Source organism: Halichoerus grypus, chromosome 9 (genome assembly GCF_964656455.1).
Source record: "Halichoerus grypus chromosome 9, mHalGry1.hap1.1, whole genome shotgun sequence".
Lineage (NCBI taxonomy): Eukaryota > Metazoa > Chordata > Mammalia > Carnivora > Phocidae > Halichoerus > Halichoerus grypus.
This window is the reverse complement of record NC_135720.1, coordinates 84,666,357-84,682,489: the sequence shown is the minus strand read 5'-3', so window position 1 is coordinate 84,682,489 and position 16,133 is coordinate 84,666,357. Positions and strand designations below refer to the sequence as shown.

Sequence of the window (16,133 nt, the reverse complement as noted above, 5' to 3'; positions counted from 1 at the left end):
TTTACATAGTAAAGGCCTTGGCTAGCTGCAATGTTCAATGAATATTCAGAAATTATTATTTCCATAATTGTTAACTACTCATCTTGACAAGAAACAAAGTGTGACAATTCTACTTTCGTATACAAAAGTAGTATAAATTTTGATGTAGCAAACACCAAATTGAAGTATGCCAATGCCCCAAATTACCTCATTGTGCATATAATTGCAGCAATCTGCCAAAGCACAAGGGACTAACTTTTTATTAAAAGACATGATTACAAGCGATTAAGAATGTTCTAATTATAATGATTACACGCTGGCATAAGGTACTTAAATCCAGTGGATGATGTACCTGCTGTATATTCAGGGTACATGAAATTTCCTACATCATGTGAAAGTACCATAGAATATAAAATATATATATCAACCTCTTGTGTTCAATATTTACTTTCAGATTGCCTAGCCCTGAAATCTAGTAAATGAATGTATGTAATTATAGGTAAAATTTTTCTGTTAAAATGGTGCTTGAATATACAATGGGGATCCTTTCCTATTTTGAAAAAATGGAAATCTCCCAATGCTGGCTTGGTGGGAAAATATGTTAATGTAATACTACTAATCCAAATGCTAAACAGGAAATATTCCAAAAGTCATGAAAAAAGAATATTTGCATATCCTAGTTAAATATTTTTTTAAAATACTTTACTGGAGGTCCTTGAGCTCCAACTTCTCCTTGTTCCCCCTGGTCACCTTCTTCACCCTAATAAACAACAGAAAAGCACACCAAATGTTATTCCAGCAAATGAGCATAGATAGATGACTCAGCACATTTGAAATTCACTTGGCATCCCCTGAGTTATGTTACTATACTTTCTTAAATTAGTTTATATGAGTAATCCATATTTATTGTAGGACATAGAAAATACAGAGAAATATACGAATAAAGTCACCCAAAGCCCACCTTTTAACTATAAATACCAGTAACATCTTAGATGCTTCTCTATAATGGGGTCATGGGGAAGGAAAGGACAGAGAGAGAACATATATACATTCATGTTCCCAGTGTGTGTGTGGGGGGGGGGTGTTATTAGGAAAATATGATCATGCTATGCAAACTTTTCTATCAACTACAATATTATTTATTTGTGATTTTCACCTTTAACTTCTCTTATTATAATTTTTCTACCAAAACAATTTTTAAAAAGTATTTAAATCAGTCTTTCTTTTCTTGGCTTGTACCTTTGATGTCACCCACAGAAAAGCTTTCTCCACACCCAAAATATATAAATATTCATATATATTTTTCTTCTATAACTTCATAGTTTAATTTTTTACATAGAAATCTTTAATTGATTTTAATGTAAAATATAAAGTAGAAATCTATCATTTTTGGAGGTGGGTGGGGTGATGGGGTAACTGGGTGATGGACATAAAGAAGGCCATGTGATGTGATAAACACTGGGTATTATGTGCAACTGATGAATTATTGAACTCTACATCTGAAATAAATGATGTACTATATGTTGGCTAACTGAATTTAAATTAAAAAAAAGAAATCTATCATTTTTTTTCATGGTAATTAGCCATTTTCTCTAATATCATTTATCAAATACTAGATTCTCTCTACATAGGCTGGAAAATTCTTCCTTAACATATAGTAAATTGTGAAATATACTCATTTCTAGATTTCCTACTCTGCTCTTCTCATCTGTTGTATGAATTTGCCAATACCACATTTTAATTATTGAAATTTTAAGCTTTACGCAGTGGCAGTATCGTAGTCAATGAGGTTTATCCAAGGCGCGATTATTGCTAATTGAAATTTTATAATACATCTTAGTCTCAGATAGAGAGAATTCCTTTAGCTTTATTTTTCATTTATGGTTACTCTTATTTTTCAGTTTTTCCTAAATGTTTACTCTTCCGGATGCACTTTAGAATTATTTGGAAAATCCTCACAAAAATACTACTTGTTTTATATTAGGACTGCACTAAATGAAAAGATTAATATGGACAGAATTAGATTCTTTACAATACTGAGTCTATCTTGGAACTCAGTGTATCTCCCTAGTGAATCAAAACTTTTTCTTTCCTTCAATAAAGCTTTGCTCTTTTCCTCATATTAGTCTTGAATATTTAAGTTTGTTCTAAGGTATCTTTACTATTTGGTAGCTATTGCCAATGGAATCTTCTTCCATTTTGTTTTCTAACTAATTATTGTTTGACTTTTTGATATTAATTTTATAACCTCTGATATACTTTAAAATGTTAGTATATATAATTTAGTATATTTAAAATGTTAGAAAAGAAATACAACTGCTGTTTCTTACAGAAAGATTACTTGACTGACTCTGAAAAAATGTTATTTTTCCCTCTGACAAGGTTTTTTTTTTTTTACAGAAATATACTGCCTTACATTTCCTGTGGTAATGGATATCTTAAATTGTAAAATTAATCATGGGAAAAATTCATTTTAATATTATGTGCATAATATTAGATAAAAATCTATTTCTGTTGTTTATTACATATTTCAATTCATCCATGTTCTTCCTCTACAAACTATACCTTATAGAGATTGTCACACACACACACACACACACACACAGAGAAATACAGAAAATTGAACAGCAATATTAATATAGAACTTTTGGGCATAACTGCAAAGAACTAGGTTATGCCTAAATCATTTATACTTGACTTTTGAATCAATTATGAGAGTGTTACATAGTGGTTTCACTCTCATAATTTTATTCAGATTATATTCCATAAGAATATATGATTGACAGCGAGGAGAGGCAGTCCCAATGGGAAAGCCAGTGAGTTACCTATTTCAAGGAATGGATAATCAACACATGTGTGTAATTAACTGCTATCTCTATGTCCCTGCCTAACTATCAAAACAACAGTGATTGATATGTGCACAGTAAGTTTTCATTAGCAAGGTGTGGGGTACAGTAAGTTTTCATTAGCAAGGTTTGGGGTATTTTCCTACAGATTCCAGGATAAACCTTGGAGTAATATAGTTGATTTAAATATTTTACCAGCAGATGAATAGCACACAACTAATCAATAACCACAACATAAAAAAAAAAAAAAAAAAAAAATAACCACAACATAATGACAAATTTAGGAATAGAAATTTATTATCATTTTACTGAAAGACTTTTGACTGTTCATTCCTACATCCATAAACAAAATTTAAAATCTTCATTAACTAATTTGTAGAGTAAATTCAAGGCAGAATTGTGAATCCACTTTCAGTTTACAGTTCAGTGCATCTATTACACTTTTAAGTTTCATTCTTCAATGAACTATTGTCATCCTATCTTCCCATATAAATTTTCAAAGACACCACTGAAAGGTGTAAGTGACACAACATGTGAAATAAATTAAAGGAGTGTTCAACAATGACCAATAAAATTTTGGCCAATTATCTCACACACCCAAACAATTTTCAGGTTCTTCACTGAAAATCAAACCAAATTTGAGAGTCTGGATAACTAACTTGTATAGGTATCAATAATATTAGTTTCTTGGAGAGAGGGGGAAAATACTCTAATTGACACCTCCATCCCCAAATAGGGTTGTAAAAGTTCCCCCAAAGGAAAGGGGTCACTAAAAGAAGGAAGAGAGCATGGCATCAAAAATAACATAAGTCTACCATGTCTGCTTGACTACATGCATTAACTCATGAATATCTTTTGGTATAATGTAATATCCTTACACACCTTTTTCTGTGGTTAGATAATATTCTCTTATATGGATATGTCATACTTAATTCAGCCAGTCTCCTGTGGGGGGACATATTTTTTTCACTTCTGTGCCCCTGGCACTTAGAATAAACCCTGGCACACAGCAGGTACTTAATAAATATTTGTTGAATTTTTTTAACTATGAATTTCAAGATTTAATGGGGGAATGAGCATGCAGAAAAATTTCTAAAGTACTCAACTTTTTTCTACTTTCTCCAATTTGACATTAAGAACCCAGCTATTACATTCCAGATAGATAAAATGCCTTAATTACTCAGGGCCCAAGTAATAAAAGACTAGAAATAAGTGTCCAAACTGTAATAGGGTCGAGAAAATTGGCTTATTTATCCTGATTATCTCAGGTTGTTCAACAGACTGATTTTAGCTAGAGTTCAAGGATATTAATGCCTGACGATATAATAAATTGCCTCTCCAGTTCTTAACTTCCAAAGAAAAAGACTAAGTTTCTGTCTCCACCCAATAAAGGTATAGAAGGGCACAGTCAACAAAGTCTAGAAAATCCACATTAATAAGAACAGTTTGACTTTGTAAAGTATCACAGAATTAACAGGGACAAAACTTCTGTTATGCAGGAAGTCAAATTCTTAGACAATTTACACCAGTGGATTTAAAAAAAAGCAAATAATTCATCTTACTTCACATTTTGCCTTGGTATTTCTGCAAGGCATGCCAGCCCCAAAGCAAGTTGTGCTGTGGATTCCATGTTTCTATCCAGATAATAACATAATTCCATCACTCACTTTCGAATTACTCAAAATCTAAATTCTATTGAAATGGAGTCAGAAACAGACAAATTATTTCAGAACTTAAGATGAGAAGCTATCAGCTCTCAACCTCCTGTTTGCTAGTGTCAGCAACACTTGTCATAAAATTTTACAAATGTCATAAAATTTTGTTTAGTGCAGTGGAAAATCTAGCTGAATAATGTTTGACTGTCAAAAGCATCAAGGAAAAAAAGCTGAGTGTGATTGATTTCAAAAGAAAAGCAAGGAGCAGCAACACAGGAAAGAATGAAATGTATGGTGTATTATTGTTTCTTGTAATTGAACAACATGAGAATATTATGCTTAGTCAGAATATTGATGCAGCTACTGAAAACCTGTCAATCATCATTTGAAAAGGAAGGATAAAATCTCATGCTTTCTTATTCCTTAAAATTCCTTGGAATAAAAGCAATCACTACCTCCTAATCACAGTTTACCCACTATATACTCATTTTTCTTACCTTGTGACCTTGTCTTCCAGGTTCACCAATTTCTCCTTTAGCCCCTTTATGACCCTAAAAATGCATAATTAACAAGTAAATAAATTAACAAATTAAAAAATAATTCTATTGGGTTTGTCACAGAAAGTGGTCAGAAGGTTCATAAAGTGATCTTGCTTCCCTAAATCTGTGTCAGTGTGCTACCCAGAAAAAGGTTATGTCACAAAGAAACTGACGCCTTCAATGACCTTAATACTGCCACGCATATTACATGACTAGTGCATATGATAAATATTAACTCTAGTTAATAGAAAACCACTGTTCTAGAATAACAAAGCTTCATTACCCAGTTCAGCAACATGATGTATTACCAGCTGATCCCTAGATCCCTCTGTCCCAAACTTCCTCTCACAGCTGGGTTAAGAGCTTTAAGCCTTCTCCAGCATCAGGAACTTTTTCCTCAAAGGTGACAGTCCTGACCGAGCTCAGCTGGCTATCCCCTGCTCTCTCCATGCTGCTCCGAAAACCCTTCCGCCTCCTCTATACCCACCTCCTTCTTGGTGGAAAAAGAGCTGATATAAGAAAGGCAGCTCCCCAGATGCACGACTTCCACCTCTTCTTGTACACAATTACAAATGCAAAGGGAAAGCCATAAAGGGCAGTCCGTGAAAGCTGCATAGCATGAGAAGAAAATCCCTCTCTTCTTGTCGGGCCACTAGTTCTAAGCATGTGTGTGCTCTGGGTGGTAACATGAGGCAAATGGGAAATGAACATTCCAAAATTAAGTCTATCAGAGCTTTCACCCTCGGAGAATTTCTTGTTCTGACAGTGTAGGTCTTGGTGAAAAATAAGACACCAGTCCAGGACCAGGGGCGCCTGGGTGGCTCAGTCGTTAAGCATCTGCCTTCGGCTCAGGTCATGATCCTGGGGTCCCGAGATCGAGCCCCGCATCAGGCTCCCTGCTCCGCAGGAAGCGTGCTTCTCCCTCTCCCACTCCCCCTGCCTATGTTCCTGCTCTCGCTATCTCTCTTTCTGTCAAGTAAATAAATAAATACAATCTTTAAAAAAAAAAAAAAAATCCAGGACCAAATCTTCTGCAGTTGTGAGAACCCACTAAACCAACCTTAGGGAAAACCATAATTGGAAAACCAGTGCCCTGGGGCCTTTCAGATCATAGCAGAACTCCTCTGGTCTGGAATTTTCAAAATCACTTCAGACCTCATAGACTAGAGAGAAAAAGCCACTTAACCCCAACATTTGGTATTTTTTTATGGGAAATTTTGAAGCAATTATGATATAGAGTGAGAGAAAAACATTTTGGGGATGTCTCTTTTCTTGCCTATTTTGCACTGTTTTCCCAATTTTTTAAATAAAATAGTTTCAGGGCGCCTGGGTGGCTCAGTTGGTTAAACAACTGCCTTCGGCTCAGGTCATGATCCTGGAGTCCCGGGATCGAGTCCCACATCAGGCTCCCTGCTCGGCGGGGAGTCTGCTTCTCCCTCTGACCCTCCTCCCTCTCACTCCCTCTCATGCTGTCTCTCGTTCTCTCTCTCGCAAATAAATAAAATCTTAAAAAAAAAAAAAAAATAGTTTCAAATACATTATGTGTGCGATTACTCCCCAATCTTCCTGCATAGGAAGCAAACTTCGGAACCTTAATTTGGTGTTATAGCGTCTCGAGCCAGTACTTTTTACTGGTATTTCCTCCCTGAACAAGAGAAGCACCGTGTAATCAAACATCCATGTCTCCGTGTACCTGCCAGGGGAACCAGCTGGAGTTTCTAGGACTGAAGAAGGACCATAGACTAAGCCGAAGAATAAGCAAACACAGACAGGCCTAATCCGTCAAAATGGGGTCTTGCACCAGAAAGGACAGTGCTTACAGGAAAGGATCTATTTTTTTTCTATGGATAATACTCTTGAATGTAAAATACTGAAATTCTCTCACCCTCATGCCTGGTAAGCCTGGATATCCTGAGCGACCTGGTGGACAGGAATTGGGACACTGCCAAAGAGAGAGAGGTAGAGAGAGCATAAATTAGAGCCCCCCTTTATGACAAAATGGTACTGTTTTAGGGATTGCAGCTTCAGAACCCCAGTATAATTATATTCATTAAATAAGTCTGAATATCCCTTTTTTTTCAATATTTCATTTTTAAACTCAGAAATATTCCCAGCTTACAGAAAAGCACAGAGAATAGAACAAGCTTCCCCCACGTGTTCACCATCCAGATTTAATAAATGCTAATATTTTTGCCATATCCACTGGGCTCCACTCAGTGGATAGTCTACCTGAGGATTTCTCTCCCTCTCCCTCTACCCCTCCCCTGACTCATGTGCTTTCAGATTTATTAAAGAAATAAAATGTTTCCAGACCTAGTATACCAAATTCTTCCAACCTAGTGTACCACAACCTGATCCTTTCCTTCTCCCACTTCCACCAGAATAGCTCTATCCTGAGGCCCACAAAACCCTTGTCAAATTGGCCAAAATAGCACTTAATACAGTTTCCCAACATCGTTTGAATATTAGGCTATAAGTAAAACAAGTCTCAGAGGGAGTTGTTTGACTTCTAGCTTCTGAAATTGGGGTGCTCTGGTGAAAACGATGCCTTAGTCATAAAGTAAAAAGACTAGGGAAAAGCAAAAACAGGGGCGCCTGGGTGGCTCATTTGGTTAAGGGGCTGCCTTCGGCTCAGGTAGTGATCCCAGGGTCCTGGGATCGAGCCCCACATCGGGCTCCCTGTTCAGCAGGGAGCCTGCTTCTCCCTCTGCCTGCTGCTTCCCCTGCTTGTGCTCTTTCTCAATCTCTGTCAAATAAATAAATAAAATCTAAAAAAAAAAAAATTTCCATAATGAAAACCACTTCTACAAACCACCAGCCCACTAGTGCAACGGATTGCTCTGCTACCCATGTAAAGTAAAACACAGAAATACAACATATTCCAGCAAGATAATTTTAAAGAGAACTCATCTGAAGATTACATTGTCTTTGACTTAAACTGTGTTTCGTTCAAAGGTAAACATCTTACCAATGGATCCCCTTCATGAAAGCCAATTATTCCCTAAAGTAAAGAAAATATTAAAGTTAAGAATATAGCTAAATACCGTATTCAAACCTACTTATAATAGAAAGTCCACTGGACAAAAATATAATAAAAATATTTGTTCAATAGAATATAAGGAACAAATAGCAACATATAATATTGCTAATATTCTTAAACTTTGACTCATGGGCATATTCCTTTTGGAGACCCCTCTTTCAGGGAGCTGAAAGGAACTGAAATGAGAGACAGAATAGATAATATGAGGAATTCTGGATCATACATCTAAAATATGAATTATCAGGGCGCCCTGTCAGCTGAGCATCTGACTCTTGATTTCAGCTCAGGTTGGGATCTCAGACCATGAGATGAGCCCCGCTTTGGGCTCCACTCAGTGGATAGTCTACCTGAGGATCTCTCTCCCTCTCCCTCTACCCCTCCCCTGACTCATGTGCTTTCTCTCTCTTTCTCTCTCTCTCAAATAAATAAATACATCTTTTAAAAAACTGAAAAGAAATAAAATGTGGATTATTTCCTACTTAAACTCCTATTTTTTAAATTGCTTACTGTGTAAATCCTTTGTAAACATTAGTTCATTTGAAAATGTCCCTTTTATACAGCCAAGTTTTAAGCATTTGCAAAATCACAAATGTCAAAGGACTTCAAATATATGAGTAAGCCATTCCCTGAGAAAACCACCTTTTAAATTATTGTTATTCCTCTACCCTTCTGGCCTAAAAAGACCCATGCTCTGAATGGGTGAAAAAATTGATAGCCATTTTGGAATTTTAGAACGATGACTTGATTAACAAGTACTTCCATTTTTGGTTCTTAGGTTTCTTTAATCCTAACTCTCAGATACAAGAAAATTCAAGCTGCAAATAACTTACACTGGGTCCCGGGGGGCCAGGGGGGCCAGGTGGTCCTCTTCTCCCAGGGTCACCCTAAGTTATTTGAAAATAGTGACACAGTGGTTATACACATGTCAAAACACAGTGCATAAAACTGGTGAGGCATGAGAGAATATTACTAGAAACCCCCACAGAGCTCAGCCATGCATAGACCTGCCACAAAAATCAATGGGTGGCCCATAATCCAGTTAGCTCCACAAAACCAGAAGAATAAAGGAGCTCCAGTCTCACCAAAGTAATAAAACAAGGCAGGAGATTTGGGGGGGAAAAACAAAGCCAGTTCTTCTCTATAGAATGATCACTTTATTCTAAAAACAAACTGGCAACACTACATATTTTTCTAGTTGATTTAAGAGAAACTGGAACAGCCAGTACTGCTAGTGCCATCCAGATAATGGTAGCAAAAGAAGGCTTGCACCTGGCCTGAAGCTTTGGAAAGGAAGGTTAATCTCTGCAATGCCCGACTCTCCCTCGTACTGTTTACCCATAAGCTATTACTTGGCCTGTCACCGTACTCTTTTGCAAATGGGACTGAAGATCAAAGATGGCTAAATTCAAATGAAAATGGATTTCAATTTGTCTTAACATCCAGAGTTTACTCCTTGCATACCTTTTCCTTCTTAATATTCTACCATAAGAAGTCAAAAGCATCTTACAATTAATTTAACCTTACAACCATTTCAGATTTATTCATCCGTTCAGTGAATAATTTTATCAAATCATAAGACATATAGAGAAGCAAGAATAAGTACATAACACATGGCTCCTATTCTCAATGCGTTTACAATCCTCTATCCTCCACATAATGTCACTACTTCTCAACATCCTTGAAATATTTATTGGATAGTAACATCAAGAACTTATTACCAGCAATTTCTCCTATGGAGTTCAGCTCTTTATTGCCTAATGTTAAGTTCTGTTGGTTCAATTATAATTTAATGATCCTAACATAAATATACTTGGCAATAATTTTTGGATATTCACTTTTCATTTCATGCAGTTAGCCTAATACAAAAGACACTGGACCTTAATCTGGCTGAGAGTCTATTAGATGGAGGTGACACCCTTTTGACTGATCACTAATTCTAGAAGTTGGGAAGAAAAGTTTAGCTGATAACTTTGGGAAAAAAATTAAAATCACTCTACAAAAATGAGGTAGCATTATTATCCCTGGTTCCCATCAATATTATGAACTGGAATGAAATTCATCTGCCATTTTTTGGATTTGCAGGGGAAAGCATACAGGTAGGGCAATTTGCCTTCCTGAGTAATGTCTTCCACTAAATCAGCAAATGTCTATCAAAATGCACTGCAGTACTCACAACTGGTCCAACACGGCCAAGCTCTCCAGGGAGTCCTGCTGCCCCAGGAGGACCCTGTATGTATATATGCAATGGAATATTACTCAGCCATAAAAAAGAATGAGATCTTGCCATTTGCAACAATACAGATGGACCCAGAGGGTATTATGCTGAGTGAAATAAGTTAGACAGAGAAAAACAAACACCATATGATTTCACTTATTTGTGGAATCTAAAACACAAAACAAGGAAGCAAGCAAACAAACAACAAAAAAACCAAACTCTTAAATACAGAGAACAAACTGGTGGTTATCAGAGGGGAGGTGGGTGGGGGTAAAAGGTACAAACTTCCAGCAATAAAACAAATAAGTCACAGAGACGAAAAGTATAGCATAGAGAACATAGTCAATAGGATGGTAATAATACTATTCGGTGACAAATGATGACCACATTTATTGTGGTGAGTACTGAGTAATGTAGAGAATTGTTGAATCACTATATTAGACACCTGAAATTAACATAACACTGTATGCTAATTATACTTCAATTTTTTAAAAAACGTAATTATAAATAAATAAAGGGACATGGTGACTTATAGGTGGTTTTATAATCTATCATAAATCATATCAAATATGATAAGTAATTGATTCAGGATTACATATCTGTGCTAGCTTTGGTTTCCAATGACACCATAACTCATTTGACCAAATTTTAATTACTTAAAATGGAACAGAAATTTCTAAAATGAATAAAATTTTTTGTTTAGCCACCTAAGGTCATGTATGTAGGACACTATAAATACCATGGGTAGTGTCTGTTGGCGAGTAAGCTTGGGAGCTGAGAAATAGGCCATTGTTACAGACTTAGGTAGAAATAAACCAAGGGATGATACTTACAGGGGGCCCAGGAATACCACGGCCCTAAAAGGTTAAAACAAAAATTGTTATGGTATGTGATTTAAACTTAGTATAAATATAGACAGACATAACTCAGTTCAAAAAAAAAGTATAAACTTTGTCACTAAATAAATATATGATGCTCATTCGAAAGAAAGGACTGGATAAAGAAAAGCAAACATGGCTCTACTTCTAAAGGAAGAAGCTTGTTTCAGCACCTCAAATATAGCTTGGATATCTGAGCTAACCCATAATACTTTTTCCAAACTTGTTTTTAAGAAAATCAAAGAAGTCATTCATGCTTACCGTCAGAACTTAGCATCACTCACAAAGAAGCACAACACAACCTGACAAAGATTTTTTTGCTGTGTTTTATAAGAAATCTATATTAAAAGCAATACAGTGTACTGCTTTATAATTTATAATGTGATGTTTGGAAATCCTCCCAAACAAACATTTAGCACAGAAAGGCGGGGAGGGGGGAAAGACCAGAAGCTACCCTCTTTTGACAGGTAGGACTGTTTCCAGACACCAAATCCAGTAGATGAAAATAAAATGGTGTCACTCCAGAAATGATTTACTATGGGATCCTAATTTAATATCCCGAATTTGATCTTAAAGCTAATTATTTTGTCTCCCTCTCCTTTATCCTTTATATCTCTTTAGCAACACCGAACTGCATATAACCAAGGATTGACTCCACATCTTATTTATCCTCCTAGCCTCAATTCCTAACACAGGGCCTAATATATGTGAAACCCTAACTATATGCTTGTTGAACTTCATATAACTGAACATCAGCTGCCTAGAATCCCTTTTTCTCTATCTTTGCTTTCCAGGTTCAATATTCCCCTCCCCCCCGCCCCCCCCCCCAGCAATTGGGAACCCTCATTACTCCTTTCCCTGATACATTGGCTTGAATAACTTTTATTTACAGCTATCTCTGATACCATATTCATGTTAGCTTTCATTCCAGACTTCATTTTCTAAAATATCCATATATGAAGCATTTAGTGGAATCAACATATACCCTGTGATAATGATATTATTATTTCTAATTATTTAGGCAGCCAAAACAAGCACGAATTTCACATGAGCAGTATCTTTTAATAATAAGTGGGGCTTTTTCAAGGCATTTCAAGGCATTTGAAAAATCACTCCTATTTGATCATTTTAATATGTAAATCAATTTGGGGACTAAGTATTATGCTTGAAAATACCAAAGTAATCAATAAGTTATTTCATTACCATAGCTCTAGATGTTTGACAAATTTCAAATTTCACTCAGTTTTTTAAAAAAGGCATCTCTATAAGATGTTGAGCTCTGAGTGGAAAAATATGGGAGAAATGCCAGCAAGCTATTCATTTCTGAAAATAGCCTTGTAATGGAAAAGTTGACAGACAGTGAAATATGGCCATAAAAACAGTGCAAATAGAAAACAAAGACGAAAAATACAGATTAATGACAAGAACAAAAGAGGAATAAAGAGCAAAATGGAAAGGAAAAGCAGCCTGAGAACCTAGTAGCCCCCTTATAAATAGAAATAACACACAAATCAGCCAGATTGGGCAATGCAGGAAAGGACTAACCGGGGAATCAGCCTGGTAATTATATCTGATGGTTGACATTCCATTAGAGATAAAACCAGTTGTGAAGTGGTGTGATATTATGGTCTAAACATCGAATATTTAGATTTGCTGTTATTATGCAAGAAATGTTTTCTATCAGGGGAGTGAAGGGGGAGTTGTCTATTAGGAGATACCATCTGTAAGCAGACATATGTATTTTATACTGTGCATTCAAATTTCTCTAAATGTTCAATACTCATACCCAGAATGTTTACCATAGCAGATAAGTCATGAACTCCCTTGTGATGCATATTATGTCAAAAGCTGCATTTAAACACTTCATAATAACAGGAAAAATGGGAGATTTTCAATTCTGTCACTTTACAATTACTTACTGGAAATCCGCGAGATCCAGGAACACCAGGTTCTCCCTAAAAATAAAAACAGCTTCATTGTACTTAGCTTTTTGTGACATGAATATGTAAATATGTAAATTGCATAAATTTTGAAATCATTAAAACACTCCATCTTGATGTTTTTAATTTAATTCAACTAAAACACGATTTTAGTTGAACAAGTGTATTTCCTCTGTTTCATAACTAATTTTTCAGTTGATCTGCAAACACTATAATGAAATTATACTTCAGCATCTAACTAATACCAGCAATTAATACCAGGTGGCTAACTTACTTTTTGTCCTCTTGGTCCAACAGAACCAGGGGATCCATCAGGTCCTGTTAATCCCTAACAAAGCAAGATGATGTTAGAAATATTATAGCATCCTTAGGCAAAGCCCTAAGTGGATAATTGCATTTTATTTATCAATTATGTACAGAATGGTTATCTTTGTATGATGTAAAAATTTACAAAGAAATACCTTCCTATATTCTTATCAACTGCCTGTTACTTTCTGTTGATAAATTTTATCATATTCCTAACTTCCTGCTAACAGGGTCCAATAATTTTAGTATTTTTTGTCTCCACTTTGGAAAAATGCATATAACAATTATAGCATTCTAATAGCCACATCTAATGGGACAACAGATCTGGCTTTGTCAATTACCCATGTTTATGCACCTCCTTTACTTCATTTATAAAATAAAAATACTATATGTCTCTATATCTCTCTAATAGTGTTTTGAGAGTTAATAAAATATTTCTTCAATAGGAATTAAAAATACTCAATCTCATTATTGCTCTATAGCCATCTAAAGCCCTCTGGCCATCTTCCAGCAATAACAATTGCTTACTGAAGAAACTTAACTTTTAAAATAAAATGTTTGAGAGCATGCATGTTTCTACACTATCTACCTTAGTAAAAATAACTATAATTAAGTATATATTTTCATGTGTGTCACCTAGTATGTAGAATTTAAGCCAATTACTATAAAACACATTTTATATATCATATTTAATACTAAATATGTTATTTAAAGCATATCCTCCAAACATTCTCATTTTCCCTACCAGTACTTTTTTTTACCATCATCCTCAATATAAAATAGATTTTAAAGCATTGATAACACTACATTATATACCTGAATTTCCATATTTGATGAAGATGCATTTTTATTTTTTTAATTTTTTCTTTACTCTTTGACACTTTTAGATATCATTTATAATGCAATATTGAAATTATACCTTGTCAAAGATAAATATGTGTATGTGTATCTGTATGTATATGTACATATACATATGTGCATGCATATATAAACATCTTACAAAACTATTATCAACATTTTGAAAAAGACTCAAATGGTACTAATCGAGGGAGGGATTCCTTGCAAGTATGAAAGCCCTACTTAAAAATGCATCACCAAAATCCATATTTAATCTGTCATAGTCTACATATCACTAAAATGCTGTCATATAATTTATATAGAAAACTAGTTCACTGGCCACCATTTTTACATTTCTCTACATCAATCCATTTCCCTTATAACTCCAAAGAGTGAATCAAAGGAAGTAGAAAAAAATAAGTTGAAAATGTTAATTACTGGAAATTTACCAAAGAAAATTATTAAACACACATAAATTTCAATTTTTCACAGACTGTCCTTGATTTTTAATCACGCTACTCTAAATACAACACTGTAATTTGGGAACAAGCCCCAGCATCTTAGGTCCTGAGCACTGGTAGTAATGAAACCTTGGCTTTTGATTTTGGTAAACAAGCCATACGTCCAGAGCATTCTCTACAGGCACATACGGCACATAGATTGTACAAACCTAAGAACACATCTGACTGATGGAACCCCTAACTCCTGCTTCATGTATATACCCTCCAAAATCAATCCTGGCCAATTCCCACACATGCAACCAACTAACAACCTTCAATCTGTGACTGAAGTAACTGACGAGATTGGTGAGCAATAGCTACAATATATGGTAGAATTTCAGCAGCATAATAATAAAGCAGAACCAAGTAAATAGTTGGACAACACGGAGGTTGCTTCCAGGTCACTTCTTATTTAAAGTACCTTCTATAATACATAATAAATTATGTCTATCACTAGGAAGTTCTTTGAATTAAATTGCTAATACAGGGGTGTCGGGTGGCTCAGTCGGGTAAGCGTCTGCCTTCGGCTCAGGTCATGATCCCGGGGCCCTGAGATGGAGTCCCACATCGGGCACCCTGCTCAGCTGGGAGTCTGCTTCTCTTTTCCCTTCTCCCTCTGTGTGTGTGCTCTCTCTCTCTCTAGTTCTCACTCTCTCTCAAGTAAATAAATAAAATATTTTTAAAAAAATAAAAAAATAAACTGCTAATACATTTTGGTGTCAGATGTTACAGTGAACTTTGTTATGAAATAGCTATGTAGAAAACCATAAGCTCCATAAGGACAAAGACTGCATGTCCATTATAATCCAGGCACATTGCCCCTGGCGTCTAACACATACTCAATACATGAATACTGAATATTTAATTTAGTCTATTAGATGGAAGGCTATGACACTTATCCCTCTACATCATCTTTATTTGGGGTTCTAATCCCAACTTTGCCACTAATTAGCTGTGCAACCATGACAAGCTGCTTAACTGCACAGTGCCTCAGTTTCTTAATCTATAAAATAGGTATAATATTAATATCTACCTGATATGGTAATTTTGAAAATTAAGTGCAATATTACACACAAAATGCTTACAACAGTGTCTGATAGAGTGGGCCCTGAATAAATGTTAGCTATTCTTATTATCATCATTATTATATGGTCAGCACTGCTATAGATGTTGTGAAGAGTTCACCTGAAGTATAAGACATGTTTCCTGTCCTCTGGGAGCTTAAAACCTCATACAGAAGGGGTTCTGCAAACAAACAAATGAACAAACAAATATCTAGATATTAACCATGGGTACTGTATTTTATGGCCCCCTCAGATTTCTTTGATGTCTGACTATTTCCACTTACACTGACCTTTTGGAATAATTTCTTAATAACTCACTATTCTAATCATATAA

The 16,133-nt window shown here is 35.4% G+C and overlaps 1 protein-coding gene and 1 pseudogene across 1 annotated transcript in view; one reads left to right on the top strand and one right to left on the bottom strand.

Annotated features, from left to right (window-relative positions):
* Positions 1 to 16,133, bottom strand: part of COL9A1 (collagen type IX alpha 1 chain) — an 84,551-nt gene that overhangs the window by 42,890 nt on the left and 25,528 nt on the right. The window contains exons 11-19 of the mRNA XM_036072672.2: positions 13,367 to 13,420; positions 13,072 to 13,107; positions 11,108 to 11,131; positions 10,233 to 10,286; positions 8,890 to 8,943; positions 7,988 to 8,020; positions 6,905 to 6,961; positions 4,978 to 5,031; positions 686 to 739 (exon numbers count right to left, since the gene is read on the bottom strand). Of these exons, the coding sequence (XP_035928565.2) occupies positions 686 to 739; positions 4,978 to 5,031; positions 6,905 to 6,961; positions 7,988 to 8,020; positions 8,890 to 8,943; positions 10,233 to 10,286; positions 11,108 to 11,131; positions 13,072 to 13,107; positions 13,367 to 13,420 (420 nt within the window). The remainder of the gene's footprint in view (positions 1 to 685; positions 740 to 4,977; positions 5,032 to 6,904; positions 6,962 to 7,987; positions 8,021 to 8,889; positions 8,944 to 10,232; positions 10,287 to 11,107; positions 11,132 to 13,071; positions 13,108 to 13,366; positions 13,421 to 16,133) is intronic.
* Positions 1,735 to 1,857, top strand: LOC118523220 (U4 spliceosomal RNA; annotated as a pseudogene).